This window comes from Lates calcarifer, linkage group LG2 (genome assembly GCF_001640805.2).
Source record: "Lates calcarifer isolate ASB-BC8 linkage group LG2, TLL_Latcal_v3, whole genome shotgun sequence".
Lineage (NCBI taxonomy): Eukaryota > Metazoa > Chordata > Actinopteri > Centropomidae > Lates > Lates calcarifer.
In genome coordinates, this window is record NC_066834.1 from 6,192,900 (window position 1) to 6,208,909 (window position 16,010).

Below are 16,010 nucleotides of genomic sequence, written 5' to 3' on the forward strand. Positions count from 1 at the left end.
CAATTTCTTCCATGTCACCAGTCCTAAAAGCCCTCTTCTGTTTAAAGAGATTTCATGTTCCAGGTTTTATTATTTGCTTGTCCACAATCTATTTTCTTTCATCATAATTATGTTCATCCTCTAATTGATTTGTCTTGCGCCAGGGAGCCCCTCATTGTTGTAATGGTAGCACCAGGTACTACAGAGCAGGTTTCATGTGCTCTTAACAGTCCTGTAAATTATAATACGACCGCAGTATCTTTCATCCGCACTCTCTCAACCTGCTGCTGCAGGATGATGGACACGTGCAGATGCCAGATATATCAGAATATGATCTGATATGCCATGTTGAAAGAGTGGTGGGACTGAAGGTACTGTAGAGTTTTCAAAAAAGCTCCTCTCTGCAGATGTAGAGGGAGTTAGGGCCCAGTGCTGCGCTGAATAGTCAACAGTGGTGGATTATTCAGATGCTTTATGCAAGTAATAGTACCAATACTCCAATGCAAAAATAATAGTAAAAGTATATAAGTATTAGCAGCAAAATGTAGTTAAAGCATTAACGTACAAGTACTGGTTTGGTCCCTCTGATGGACATATTATTATATGTGACATAATTAGATGATTAATACTGAAGCATCAGTGTGTAAGCAGTATGTTACTGTTGTAGTTCCTAAAGGTGGAGTGAGCTAGTTTGAATTACTTTATATACAGGGCCATCAGATACATCTGAGGGGTTGTGAGATCATTAATGGGAGAGGAAAGACAAAAATATATTCTCAGTTTTTAGCCTTTATCTCTAACCTTTTGATTTTTTGTGAGATACTGAATCATTTCAACATTATTTGAAATGAAACCATGTGAGATGTTTAGAGGGTAAAATTATTATTTGGTAAAGCTTTGAGCAGCTGAGACATCTGAAATGTGGCCCTGACTACACATGCTTTTTGTAAGATGTCAGAAGCCAGAAAGGTTGAAAACCACTGGTTTAATCTTTAACAATGTGTTGTGTTTAAAAGCCTGTTATATTATCCATTGTAATCTCCATCTTAAAAGTAAGTAGTAACTAAAGCTGTTAAATAAATGTAGTGGAGTAGAGGTATAAAGAAGCATAAAATGGAAATACTTAAGTATCTAAAAATTGTACCTAAACACAGACCTTGAGTAAAAGTACTTAGTTGATTTCCACCACTAATAGTAAACATGAACGAGCACAAACTCATTTTATGTTGTCTGACTGTAGAGTGATTTGGGGACTTGTCATGACGAAGGATGCTTAAGGACATTGCTGGCCAGCATCTTCAGGCTGTGGCCATAATTGCTGCTTTAAAGCTTTAAACCCATGTCAGCTCAGAGATGTACTGCAGCTCCCTCGGACGCTCTGAGATTAACAGCAGCTGCATTTAACATAAGATGTACAGTACACGATTATAGTAGTGTGAGGTCATCATCTGTCTGGGGGCTGCACTTCCTTGTTTACTGTCTGTTTGGCCTTTTGTCCCACTCTGAAGGGATTAGGGGGGGAAGTAATGCCATATTTTCAGATTTTACAGAGGATTTGTTTATATTAAAGCAATGAATGAATGAAACAGGTCAGTCTGTGACTTGCCATTGAAGAAAAACTTTTAAGATAACAATAGAAACAATTTTTCATGCAATTTAATTTTTTTGGTACAAATACTATTTACTATTCTATCACTTACACAGATGTATCCCTCCGTACACACAATCCAATAATATTATCAAAGGCAAACCCAAGTATTCTGAAAAAGAATATCATTACAAGAAGTCTCATAACACACTTTTGCAGTGACTGTAATCTAGTTAGCTGGTTCTCTGCCATGTCTGGATCTGTAAACCACTTAGATTAGATTCCCCTTCGTCAACAGGAGGAAAGGGAACTAGGAACTGTCAAAGACTGGACGAGAACAGAGGTTCTTAAACTTTTTTTTCTTGCCAGCTGCTCCAAAGACAGATGAGCAGTTGACCAATGATGACATTTTAGCTCTAGGAGCCTCAGTCTCAGGAGGTGTGCTTATAAATGCATTGAGTGCAGAAAAATGTAACTTTCCCAGGCATTCTGACATATTAGTTAGTTTCTGGGGTTTGAATCATACTCTGTTTTGATGTGTTTTATATCCATCTCTGTCCTGTCTCCCAGGTAAATCCTGGCAATGATTAAGTAAAAGCACAAACTGCCAAAACAACAAAACAAACTAACTAACAAAAATGATAGAAGATGTAATGCTATGCAATTAAAAATCCCTGAAACAAATTCAGCCTTACTTAAAAGGTTCTCTCATTTGTTAGAAGTATGTTTCTAATATTTTGTCTATAATATAATTTATGAAGGATATTCATAAAATATTTAATCAACAAAACATCAGTGAAATCTAATACCACCAGAGACAACTACATCTTAATCATCTTTATTACAGGACTGTTTTTCACAAAGCCTGTTTATTTACTTTTCACTACAGCCTGGACTAAAGACTCTGCTTTATGTCTTGAAAACTGCAGAAAGTAAGTCTTGGCTGACCTGTAAACTCTGTAGAGTGAGTGGGTGGATGGATAGGCGAATGTGGGAGTAAACAACTCTTTCTTCTTGTTTGCTGCTCTTCTGTACGACATGTTCTTTATTTTATTTATCAAGTTGGCTTTTATGTGGCTCATTCGGTCATTAGAGGAATGTGTGTGGCCGTATTATTGACAGCTGATGCATTTTTGCATTACAGCCGGCGATGTGTTTCCACTGATTATCACAAATTTTGGTGTCCTGACGTGTGAGACACTTCTGAAACATTTGGTCATTTCAGACTCATGGTAGCTTGAGATTACAGGATGTGAGATGAGTTGTTTTCCTTTCTTTTCCTCTCTCTTCTCCCCCCAAGGTCATTGAGTATTTATCGTTGAGAACAACAACTGTTTATGTCTCGCGTCTCCATGGATACAATAATTGACTCGAGCTATGAATTTGACACTTGTGTGGTATGCATGTGTATCCTTGCAGGTTTGCTGCGTCTGTCTCTCACACTTTTAATTCATTCCCCATCCGTTCTCTCTTTGCAGCAACCAGCTCCACTCGCCTGGAGGATTTGAGTTATCTGGACAACCAAAGGGCTGCTGGACACAGGAGCTCCGTCCGCAAACACAACACAGCTGGACGCACAAATGATGACTCCAAAGGTATTTTGTGGCCCAACCTCGGGGTGAAATCGGTGTGTAAATATACAGAAACATCTTGCAGACTTGTGTGGAACATGTTCACACTTCTCTGGTGTCACTGCTTAAATAACATATCCATTCTTACGTAGCTTTAACTCTTTCCTCTCAATCCATTCAGGGAGACTGGTGGCATTCAGACAAGCTGACATTATGCTGAAACCGCTGCTGTTTGAAGTCCCCGGCATCACCGTAGAAACCCCCTTCGTTGGCCGGGATTGGCTCTTCACACGTTTGGACGAGGTCCTGAGGAAAACGAGCAGCTGCGAAGGACGAGGCGCTGTCATTGTGGGTAACGCAGGATCTGGCAAGACCGCCATCATCTGGCGGCTTGTGACGCTCAGCTGTCACGGCATGCGCACGCCGCAGGGAGGTCCCAGCATCCCTCACAGCCCCAGCTCCTCCCCTAAATGTAAGGCTCTCCTGCCTTTACTCACAGCAGTGTAATTTGTCTTTGTGTGCATCTTTAAGAATTAGTGTAAGCAACACAGCAGAATGCTGGAAGTTGAATTCATACATTTTCCAGTATGCTCCAGTAAAGTCTTGTAGGATATTGGAAGAAATATCACTTTTTGGGAAGGAGTTAGTAACTGGGTCACGCACTCTTCTTTCAAGTTCTCCCCTGAGGTTTCTCTGCTGATTGCAGTTGTGTAAGGGGACTGAGATTGTTGTTTTTTTTTCTTTTCATGAGTGGCACTGGAACTGTTTTTTTGTCTGGAAAAAAGAGAAAACCACCTCTCATCCAAGCAGATTTAGCACATTACACCAAAAATGCATGTTACATGCTGTGATGTGCTTATCATTTTTGCTTTTCAAATGAAACATGAGGCACCCAGAGTTGTAAAAATAAGAATGGTCACAGATAGAGATGTTTTTTTTTTATGTCACCTTTCAGCCTTTTCCTGTAGTGTAATAAGGCTAAGGGCAAAGCAGATCAGAAAAAGCAAAACTATAGTGCTCAAAAAGAGTACAGTGCAATTCATTTTTAAGCATCATTGTATTATTCATTGATCTCTCCGCTGTGTGTTGTCACTTTGATTTAAATTGAACAGAGGGTATAGCATGAAGTGTGAGGACTCCAGGATTATCGCCCTGTGCTCTCTGAAACACAGACTCCTGCTGCTGTCTGATGTGGTTTTGCTTAATGTCATAGATTCCAGTCTTGCTTACACACATACTAATTAATTGCAGCAGTTTAATTGCGTCTATTCACTAACTTCACTCGTGACATTCCTGTGCTGCTCACACCAGAGACTTTGTCTGAAAGAGTGCGTTTGTTGTTGTTGTTGCTTTGTGCTCTGTGCAGGTGGGGATAAGCAGGGTAAAGCAGCCTCCAAACAGCCAGCCGATTCCCAGCCCAACCAGAGCGCCGTTGCAGGAACAAGTGATAGCACAGCACAGAGGAAAGAGGCTGTCAGATGCCTCGCTGCCAAGGTACCTCCAAATGCACACACACACAAACCATTTCCATTTCTATACTTGTGAGGGCTCTCAGTTACAAAATTCCCACCTGTAACCCCTAAATCTAACACTAAAGCAAAAGCTTTCTAGCACAGAGTTAGATGAGAGTATCATTAAGAATCTAAAGCCAGGAGACATGATCTTAGCATAATAACTGGGAACAGGGCAAAAAATCTAGGTTCTACATGTCACTGACTATCATGCTATATCTAGTTTCTATAAAAAACAACAAAGAATAAACACAGCAAATGTTCATACTACAGGGCAGTTTAAAGTTCTTCCTCCAAGAACCTCAGCACATCCCCACCCCACCCCCCACCCCAAAATGACAATTTTTACACTCTCTTTGTTTTTAACACTTAGGTTAGTATGATAACATTGAACTTTATAGGTGTTGGCAGACAGATCCTCTGACAGAGCCAGGCTAGCTGTTTCACTCTATTTCCTGTCTTTATGCTAAGCTAGGCTAACCTATGCAGGCGCTGACAGTAGCTTCATATTTAATGTAGTGTGTATTTAATGTTCATATGAAATGTTGAAAATGGTATCAATCTTCTCATCGAACTTCCCACAAGAATGCAGATTAACACATTTACTTTAATGTCAAACTATCCCTTTAACCATCAAACTTCACTCCTTACCACACCACCGACTCATAGCCAACAAACAGCCCTTCAAGGAAATGTCCTCACACTCTACATAAATATAATAACATTTAAAAAATCTAATTGGTTCTCACAAAGACACAGAGAGAGAACACACACATAACTACATGATGCAATTCTGTGTGGTTCTTGTTATTTATCCTGCTGCTGAGCAGACTGCTGACTCACCTGCAGTTATAACAGACATAAGGAAGAAATTATATTTACATTGGAGTAATGCCCCTGGATTTACTGTAGCTACTCATTATGGCTATTTCGATGGCCCTTGGTATTTTTTTCCTGCACTTCTCTCGCCAGATTTGTAAGTGTGGTAATATAATACAAGCTCATAAACTGTGCTGCGAGGAGCTATGACTGTCACAAGCCTTCACAAAAGACTGAAGAGGGATCAGTTCAAAGTGATAAAAAAAACACCTGAGCATTGTTCCTTCTTTTATAGAGATGTGGGGCTGCTGCACATTTGTGACACAAGATTTTAATGTGAGATAGTTCTTCTCTCTTTTTTGAGCACATGTAGAACATGCTGCTGATTGCATCACATAGATGACATGGAAGCTTCTAAATTTACTAACTTGGCCTCAATAATAGTTTCCATGGGAACTAGTCAGACTACTTGTGATGGCGAGGATGTTCGCTCAAAAGTAAAATAATTGATAACGTTACTGTATATCTGGACCACTTGTGGTCAAGAGTGGGACTTTTTTAACGCAAAATAAACCCATGAGTAAATACTATTGAGGATGTATTTTTTTCTGCTACAGTGCGCCTACAGTTTACAGATAACTCCTATTTAATCTTCCAGCAATACAGTTACTATTTATCTCAGTGTTTCTGTGAGTTATGCCTTCGTTCAGTTTGGTTCATTATTGCAAAAATCAGCCTTATTAGCAACAGTACTTTTCATTTTTCAGGTTCTTGTTTACCCTTCAGCTTGCTACCTGAATAAACCAGTGTGTGTTTACTGAATGTGTTTTAGAGATACTCTGCAGTAATATGTTGACTGAGTGGAAACTAAGTTATGACTCAGCTACCTCTGTGATTACTCTGTGTACAGTTTATCTTAGTGTCATTTCAGGGTAACCCTTATTGATTTTATATATTCTGTGAGACTAGCCTGAGAGATAGTTTTTCTACTTTTTTACGTCTTTCTCCTTGGAATATGAACAGATAATGTGCTCTGAACAGATGCAAACAGCATCTGAATTTGTGCAGTCATTTTTAGGTGTAAATAGTTCTGATCTGATATTGAAGCCTGCATGGCATCAGTGTGACTTGAATAGACAGAAACTGATGACCTAAGGTCTCAGAGGAGAGCTGTTTCAGGTGTTTCTCAATAGCTTGCTCAGTTTTCTTTTCATAGACCAACTTTTCATAGACCAACTCTGACTTTTCTTTTGCCACTGCTGAAACCTCCATATTCTATTTCCACCTGGCATTTAAGTAACCATTTCCAGATAGCAGCTTTACATTACATCACCATTTTCTTCAGTTTTTCACATGCCTCTCTTTCCTCCCAGGTGGTCGCCTACCATTTCTGTCAGGCTGACAACACCTACACCTGCCTGGTGCCTGAGTTTGTGCACAGCATCGCCGCCCTGCTGGCCAGAGCTCCACAGCTCGGCCCGTACAGGGAGCTGCTGGTACAAGAGCCCCATCTACAAAACACGCTCAGCCTACGATCCTGCGTTCAAGACCCCATCGCTGCCTTCCGAAAGGGTGTCTTAGAGCCTTTAGCCAGCCTGCGCAAAGGTAATGAAGCCTACACACATACCTACCCACACACACACACGTGCACTTTAAGACAAATGTGATATTCAAATTTAAAGACCTTTTAAAGTTTAAAATAGTATCAGTTTTAAGGTGGAAAACTGTCTGCTTCCCTCACTCTGCAATTAGGGAGCTTGCTGCCATCTCCTGTATGAAATAGCCCATTAATGACTCCATGATGGACCCATAGATTATTTTTCCTAGTTAAGGTCAATGATTTGAAGCACTGTAGAGTGTGAAACAGATGTTAGGTCATTTACATAGGAAATGATGAGTGTTATTTTTGCCCCGGTGAATCATCAGCATCCCAGAGGATTTCAAGGTCACAGAATACTCTGGAGAGGCTGTGAATGTTACAGGCATATTAGCCAGCTCAGTTTCTCATGATACAGTCAGTCAGCTAGATTGATGTGTTATTATGGCCAGGCCCTCCACAGTCTGAGCAGTGGAGTGTTTTGTCTACTTCATCTCTATTAAGCAGGTTAGTAAAAAATGGAGAGCCCTTGTGCCTGAGTGTATGAGTCCTCTCAGGCTTGCACTGACAGCTTAGATGATGTGAAACATGATGGATATGTGCTGTTTGGAGCTAATAAACAACAATGGCCTCTGGCCTCTTTCAGAAGACTATAATCAATATCAACAGTTGGTGCTTTTCTCAACATATCCTGTGCTGGAAAACAAAGACGTCGCCATTTTTAGCCATGAAAGGCTAACAGGATAAAACTATGATACATTTTTCCATATTCTACATCTGCTCTTTGCGAGGCTAATGTAACACATATCAGGTGTTTTACTGTGTATCAATCTCTATTTTCTCTTTCGTTTCATGCATGTGTATTCAGAGCGGAGGCTGCCTGAAGAAGACTACATCATATTGGTTGACAGCCTCAATGAGGCAGAATTCCATAAACCAGACTATGGGGACACCATTGCCACTTTCATCACCAAAATAATCTCCAAATTTCCACTCTGGCTTAAGTTGGTGGTCACAGTCAGGACAGGCTTGGTGGTGAGTGAGATTCTATTTATAAATCCCAACGATCTCTAGCACACTTGATGCTAAAGGACAAGTTCACTGAAATGATAATTAACATATTTTCTCACTTACTCTAGTGGTATCTAGCCACACATTTAGCCTCCAGCTCAATAGAATGGAAGTTAATGGAATTTTGTCTGTGGTTTCACATTGTTAAAATATTAGATGAAAAAATTTGAAGAGCATAGTTCTGCCCATGCCGGCTTGGGTTTCCTCTTGGTTGTCTGATTTCACAGTCTAAAAATATGCAGGTTAGGTTGATGGGTGACTCCAAAATTGTCTGTTGGTGACACCATGTGTGTGAATGGCTCTGTGATAGCCTGGAAACTTGTCCAGTATGTACCCATGGATGTATTATAGGAATTTGATACCAGATGGCACCCATTCTTTTGAATTAAAGTTGGGATGTGCGTCACACACATAAAAATAGCTTTTCTGATGTCCTGGAAAATTTTGCATATGTGAATCCTTTGTGGTTTAAAAATTAATAATGGGAAAAGAAATAATTGACCTTGTTTGTAGTTTGAGGTGTCCTGTCAAATGTTTTAGAAAGAACTCTTATAATGGTGGTCTATAGGAAAAATACTTTTCAGGGGTACAAGGGATTTTTTTTGTTGCAGTACCATTGTTGACCACTGACAGAAGGGCTGGCTGGTGGCACAGAATTCAACTTTATTAATATGTAAATGGTTGTGCCCCATCTCTCACCCAGTTTTGGCTGGGATAGGCTCCAGACCAGTTTAGATAATGGATGGATGGACAGATGTGTATTTCAAGACACAATGTCCCAGTTACTCTGAATAATCCACACATTTCACTGTGAAAAAATTTAATGTGAGCTGCTTTTCACAAAAAAAGGAAAAGAAAAGTAGTACCTCTGAAAGCTGCTGACAGTGAGGTCTTTGGATTATTAGGAGTAACAAGGATGCTGTTTCTGTAAGCACATGTTGCCTTTGAATTATTTAGATGTAATTTTAAATGCTTTTAGTGCTTCAAATGAAATTCCATTCATCTCTATTGTATCAGGATGTAGACTCTCATGTGTGGGTGCTTTTTCCTTTTTGCACCATTATTCCCCCTTCTAGCATCTAGCAAAAGCTTTATGCCAGGTGAGCACAGGACATTTAAATTAGATGTAGGCAGAATTCCCAAAACCTGGGCAAATAGAGTCAATTTAGATACCACTTTGGGTGAACTGACCCTTTAAACTTCACTTTCCTTTTCATTACCCAAATCACAGAGGCATTCCCAATACCTGCGTGTTTGCTCTTACTCTCCTGCACTCACTGTCTAGTTTGATGTTGTGCTTTTACTGCCATGGTATAGACATTGTGGCTTTTGGCACTGCTGAGCTCTCTAGTCTGATGTATTTTCTCAATCCGGTTGGTAATCCCACCAAACAGCGGACGCATCTGTCCATTGCCGAAGCCAAGTGTCCAAATGCTGCATGGATTACGCCCTGAATGGATGGTAATACTACTGGGAGTCTGCTGGGAGTCTGGAGCTTGACAGCCAGCCAGGCGGTTACATAATTGGATTAGTGTTTGGGAATACACAAAACACATTTGGGGTCATTTTCTTCATGATGCATCTGAAGTCAGCAAACATTAAATACCTAAATTTAAAGATGAAGAGTACAGCTATTATCGCTCCCTCTCAGTATCCCTGCTTCCTGATTGGATCATCATTCACCCATTATACCAGCCATTTCACAAGAAGCGCTCACTCTTGTATAACAACCTAGATATTTCACAAACTGTCAGGGGCTAAAGGGTTAAGTGGAGCACAGTCCGCGACCACAAGTCAGTCGCTTGTCGTTGAACCTAAATGTCATTCTTTTCGTTAATGAGGAACTGAGCTGCAATAACATGGATTCTTTTTTGGTTTTTTTTGATCAGTCATAGCTGGTTTTGGCCGGTGTTGAGCAGTTGAGGATAGCAAGAGAGGAGATGAAATGTGAATCTGAGAGATGCCTGTGAGCAATGTTGGAGCTTGAGTCATTGTCACACCATTTACTGTACTGTATCCCATGGCTCTGCGTGAGTCAGAGGCAACAGCATCTGAGGAATAGGTCCTGATTTTGGTGTTTTTAATTTGTCCTTAGCTGATGCACCAAAGACATGCTATCTACAGTTCTTTAAATACTGAGGTGTTTGTTCCCATTCATGGTGTCAGTTTTAACAGTATTTCAACCACTAATGTATCTGTTTTCTTCTTCTGCAGGAAATCACCACCCTCCTCCCCTTCTCTGGCATCTCACTGGACATCCTGCCAGACAGCAGTGATCTGGGAGCTGACCTCAGTGACTACATCCATCACCGGGTGAGCAGCAGCACCCAGGTTGCCGCTAACGTCACCACGCCAACAGGCTCTGCCCCAGATCCGCTGCTCCTCAGCAAGTTCAGCAGCCACCTGTCAACACGGAGCCACGGCTCCATCCTCTACCTTCAGCTGACCCTGGATCTGTTCCACAAAGGCCACCTGGCTCTGAAAGGAGGAAACTACCTGGTGGTGCCTGTCTCCCTGTCAGAGGTCAGACATGTTGAAGCACTGACTCCCAGCAAGCCATTACTATTATTATCCATCACTTTAGCTAATGATTTCAAAATCGTTAGCTAACCCTGCTATGTAAACTGTAGTGTTAAACCTCCTCGAGCTAAAAAGACACATTTTACCTTGAGTGTATTTTTGGACCCGCCCTCCTCTTCCTCCTCCTCATCTGGTCAAGTTCACAGTCTAACACTTAACATTTGTCAGTCATCCTGGTGAGCTGTCTGCTGTGAAATGGCATCTCGCCCGAGGCTGAAGCAATCAGTGTCCATAAACTCCCCAGACAAGGTACACAGGCGACAACCATCGTTCAGGCATGTTTTTCCTGAAAAAGAAAAAAAGAAAAAGTAAATTCACATGTTATTCAGATCAATAAAGGACAGGATCAAAGATGTCATACAAAGTGCCAAAAATAGTCTCAAGTGACTCAAGTAAATGACAGATGCATTTTTATGTTTCATAATCATCAGTGTAAAATAGGACAACAGATGAGCAAGTGTTATACACAGAACGGCCTAGAAATGTAATGCTTTAATAATTGGATAATGGATGAGAAAAAGCATGCAGAAAGGCATGGCCCAAGTAGTGGACAGTAGCTGTTCAATACAAGAGTTTGTGTAGAGGTACAATATAAATCATTCAGTAGAATTAACAACATAAGCTAGTTTTAAAGATAAACTTAGCTTTCTTTTAGCTTTCTGTTCTCTCTTTTTTTTTTGCTGTTGCTGTGAATTACAGTTTTAAATGTATGTGTTCATCATCAGGATGCGGCGGGTGAACTTCAAGCAAAGTTGTAAAAAACACTGTAAATATCCAAGTTCTGCAATACCTGAGTCTATGAGATGTGACATATCGACTGAAATCACGGTGGAAAATTTGAACGCAGTGCTAGCTAGCCTCTATTTTTATAGCCATGACAACCCAGACACAAACATTTGATATGCAAGAGTTGATCATCTGATAATTTTTCGGGTTCAAAAGTCAATAAGGGCCAATCTAATACAGCACTACCTGCAGTTGCTTTGCACAACCCAGCTCAATGTCTTATCCACAGAAATGATATACATCCTAAAACATCACTGACAAAGTGTGTGTACACTCAATCACAAACAGACTTAGTGGGTGGATATTTAAATTTTTCTTTATTTAATGTAAAGCACATCATTAACAACATGTGCAAACTATCTGTTAGGTGTACCTGCTGATGTGTCGTGCGAGCTTTCCGGATAAAGAGGTCTTTGAACGGATACTTCCGGTGCTAAATGTGGCACTGGCATCTCTGCACCCACTGACTGATGAACAAATGTTCAGGGCACTGAATGCAGGCAGTGTGAGGGGGGAGCTGGAGTGGAAGGACTTCCAGCAGAGATTAGACAGCCTGGCTGGATTCATGGTAAGACTCTTAATATGACTGCATGGAAGGGTACATAATGAATCAAGCTTTTGTTTGGTTTGAATGTCATGTTTGTTTTTTGCCATGAAGTAAATCATTTACGTGTATGAATTTAGAGGTATTCCTTATCTAAAAGACTTAACATTACCTTGATAGACAACAGGGGACAGTCATGATTCGAGTAATTGTGCCTTTAAATTTAAGGAATTACCTGTATCCTTAATGTTTGTAGGTCAGACGCAGGGATGGTACACGGATGCTGTGTCATCCGTCCTTCAGAGAGTGGCTGGTTTGGAGAGCAGATGGAGAGAGCACAGACTTTCTCTGTGACCCTAGGTGAGACTAAAAGCCAAAGAAAGGTCATATAGTAGAAGGTCTTTAAGATGCAAGTAAGTCAGGTGTGATGTAAGAAAAAGTGTGTAAATCAGTGTTCAAAAAGTAGCTTTGTTATATTAGAAACACCATTTCTGATGAAAAAGTACTGTGTTCATGTCTACAGGAGTGGCCACGCTCTCCTGGCCTTCATGTTCTCCAGGCAGGAAGGCAAGTTGAACCGGCAGCAGACTATGGAACTGGGACACCACATCCTCAAGGCTCACATATTCAAGGTAACAAGAACTGTGATACTATGTACCGTACATAACTTATGTAGGTTTACGACTGGAACTGATTGTACCTAAGCCCTTCTGAATCTCCTCAATTCCCAAAGGCTTCACGTAATCAAGATCCTGTTCTTTATTGAATATTATTGCATAGAAATACACATAAGGCACAGATAAATAATAGTCAACCCCTGTTCCTAACATCACCCACACACATTAGCACTACTTATATACATAAACGTCCACAGTACAGTTAATATTGTACTGTTTGCATGCATGGCTCACTATCTGTACGTACTGCTTTTCTCCTGGGACACAATTCAAATTCTGCACCATAGATCTCATCTGAGCCAGCTTAATCTCCCTCTTTCTCTGTCTCTCTCTATCTCTCACTACCTATCTGTGTCTCTCTCACACACTCACAGGGTTTGAGTAAGAAGACAGGTGTGTCCTCCAGCGTTCTTCAGGCCATGTGGGTGAACTGCAGCACAGACAGTTTGTCCGCTGCGCTGGCCTCCCTGAGGAACCTATATACACCCAACATCAAGGTGACACACACGTGCTCTACATTAAAAAAACATGCAAAAACCCAAATGTATAATCTCAAATACAGAGATCCATGATACTCATCCTGCAGGTAAGTCGTCTGTTGATGTTAGGCGGTGCTAGTGTGACCTGGTGCACAGAGGTGGTGGGACACGCCCCCATCCTGGCTGTCCATGCCCACCTGGGACACGTGGAGATGGTGGCTCTGCTGCTTGAAATGTGTGCTCCTGTAGATGGGACTACTGACAGCGGCATGACGCCCCTCTGTCTGGCCGCCGCTGCAGGACACACCGTCATCGTCAGCCTGCTCTGCAAGAAAGGGGCCAAGGTCAGTGCAAAGAGGGAAGAGAGACAAATTTGGGTGTAGAGGGTGTGGTCAGCGTAATTACCGTGGCAGTACAGAACACACTCTCTCTCTCACTGCCTATACACTAGTGATATCCTGAACAGCCCTGGTTTTACACTCACCACAGTTTCAGGATCTATTCTGGGAGACAGATGACATAAACAGGCCCGATCTAGGCCAGGCACTGGCCAGGACCAGCATTGTAAGTCCTTCTGTGTACCCCTCTGTGCCAGGTGGGCCATGCTGATAAGAGTGGCCAGTGTGCACTGGTCCACGCCGGGCTGAAGGGCCATGCAGAAATCATCAACATCTTGCTGGGCCAGGAGTGGGGAGCCGAGGTCCCCGCTGACCCACAGCAGCACCACAGCAATGAGACTGTGACAGGGAAAACACAGGCGATGCAGCAGGCGGTTACAGCTGCAGCCAGCATGGGACACACACAGGTATGTATCAGATGACGGTCCTAATGACAAAAACATTTCCAACACAATCAATTTTTTTTTTATGTAGAGCATGGTGCCTGTCCTTGCTTGATGTAGAGGACTTATTAAATGCCGTTTTGCTGTCTGCTGTGGTCAAGGTCTGTGGGCGCTTTGGTTTTCTTTGTGCACAGCAAGACAGCGCTACAGAGGACTGTAAAACTGTGTTTTCCTGCAGGTGGTGAAGAGCTTGCTGGACTTGAAAGATGAACAGCTGGCAGTGCAGATGGATGCTCACGACTCTCTCTGGGGAGAAACGGGTGCATTTCTCCTATCAGTCAGATAAATTTAGCTTTCTCACCTCCTTCTGTCCATCAGTGTGGTTCTAGAGTCATGCTTACGGGCATTAGGGTTACATTTCAGGCTCCAGCTGTCTACAGTGAAAAAATATTATGGGGCGAACTTACCTGTATATGGAAGCACAGTATCTACTATAACAGACACCTGCTTACTGATTTCAGTATTATGATTTTAGGATGCTCTGGTTGATGTCATAATAACTGCTGATTCCACTGTTAATAGTGTTTTTTTGTTGTTGTTGTTTTTAACAGAAACAGAGCATCACATTTATCATGCAGAATATCTTGTCCTGCCACATTTGTAGCATCTAAAAAGCATCTGTTATTCAATTGTAATACTTTTACCTCTATCACAGATGTGATAGTGCAGCTTGCAGAATTCTGTTAGGTCCATTTCCTGAAAGCATGTCAGATGCAGCCTGTATCTCTGCCTACAGCACCATTAGAGTATAATTCTATTACACAGTCCCCTCCAGTGCTGAGATAGAAAACGTGAGAGCATGAAATAACCTCTGAAACATTCACCTTTGCATGGTGCAGTGCCAGGGCTTTGTTTTTTATTTATGTTTAGTGTTAGTATCATTGGATTATAGTCCATTTGCACGGATAAAATGATCAGTCGAGGACACATGTTAAAGTCTGATTACTGAACCGGGGATTCTACTTCTGCAGGGATCACAATTACCGAAGACAGTAGCACACACTGGTTATCACTGCTTTGAATATTCTCTTTTAATAAGCATATTATTCTCAGTGTGTGTATTTAAAGCAGCAGCTTCACTAACCCCGTTACTGTTTTGTGTAGCTGCACAAAGTCAACTGAAACAAAGACAGCTAGGCTAGTGTTTTTGTTTTTTCTTTGTTTCATACATGACAATAACTTCTCTTTAAGGGCAGTATTGTTCAATCGATTTGTTCACTCAGGCGTGTGGTCACAGGAAACATGATGATATTTATCAAGGGTACTTGGAGGTTAGAGAGTGGCATCAATACCTTGCCTCTGTCCCCAGCCGCTCAATTAGCTGAAGGACTCGCAGAATAACAAAGGACCAATGCCCATCGTTTGTCAGAGTAATACTGGCTGGTTAAGGAGGGTGCAGGTACTCTAGTGTGTAGAGTTATAGTTGGAAATATTTTGTTGATTTTGTTGTTGAAGAGGAGGACTAAGAAAGAGAAAGTGCAGGTGTCTTTGAGTAATTTCGACCTGCAGCACTTGTCAGATATCTAGATCTGTATTAAAGCAGAAAATATTAAAATTTAACTTCAGCAAAAATGTTAAATTTTTACATATTAACCAAAGATACAATATGAAGAGCTACAACACCTGTGTTAGAATCAAATAGATTATGGAAATATCCTGTGTTGTTTTTCTCTCCGTTTCTCACTCCTGTTTCTACTTCTCTTCTAAATGTGTCAATTACATATTCTTCTCCGCCTCGTCGTCTCATCTCTATGCCGACCCTCTGTCAGTGCTGAGCGCGGCAGCAGGGAGAGGGAGGATGGAGATGTGTGCGTTCCTCCTGGAGCGGGGGGCAGGGCTGGAAATACCAAACCGCAGGGGAATGGTCCCACTGCTTAGTGCCGCCAAACATGGACACACACAGGTGAGGAGGGGTGTGGTTACCAGCACTGGGTGGTATTCATTTGACCAATTCTGTCTTTTAAAAA

General features: G+C 41.5%; 1 protein-coding gene across 2 annotated transcripts in view; it reads left to right on the forward strand.

Moving 5' to 3' along the window:
• Nucleotides 1-16,010, forward strand: part of LOC108887978 (protein TANC1) — a 31,997-nt gene that overhangs the window by 10,661 nt on the left and 5,326 nt on the right. For both annotated transcript variants that reach the window (XM_051074393.1, XM_018683745.2), the window contains exons 7-20: nt 3,046-3,162; nt 3,320-3,610; nt 4,505-4,632; nt 6,842-7,073; nt 7,934-8,100; nt 10,351-10,659; nt 11,870-12,070; nt 12,303-12,406; nt 12,570-12,678; nt 13,098-13,220; nt 13,310-13,546; nt 13,798-14,007; nt 14,222-14,303; nt 15,813-15,946. In XM_051074393.1, coding sequence (XP_050930350.1) covers nt 3,046-3,162; nt 3,320-3,610; nt 4,505-4,632; nt 6,842-7,073; nt 7,934-8,100; nt 10,351-10,659; nt 11,870-12,070; nt 12,303-12,406; nt 12,570-12,678; nt 13,098-13,220; nt 13,310-13,546; nt 13,798-14,007; nt 14,222-14,303; nt 15,813-15,946 — 2,444 coding nt within the window. The remainder of the gene's footprint in view (nt 1-3,045; nt 3,163-3,319; nt 3,611-4,504; nt 4,633-6,841; nt 7,074-7,933; nt 8,101-10,350; nt 10,660-11,869; nt 12,071-12,302; nt 12,407-12,569; nt 12,679-13,097; nt 13,221-13,309; nt 13,547-13,797; nt 14,008-14,221; nt 14,304-15,812; nt 15,947-16,010) is intronic.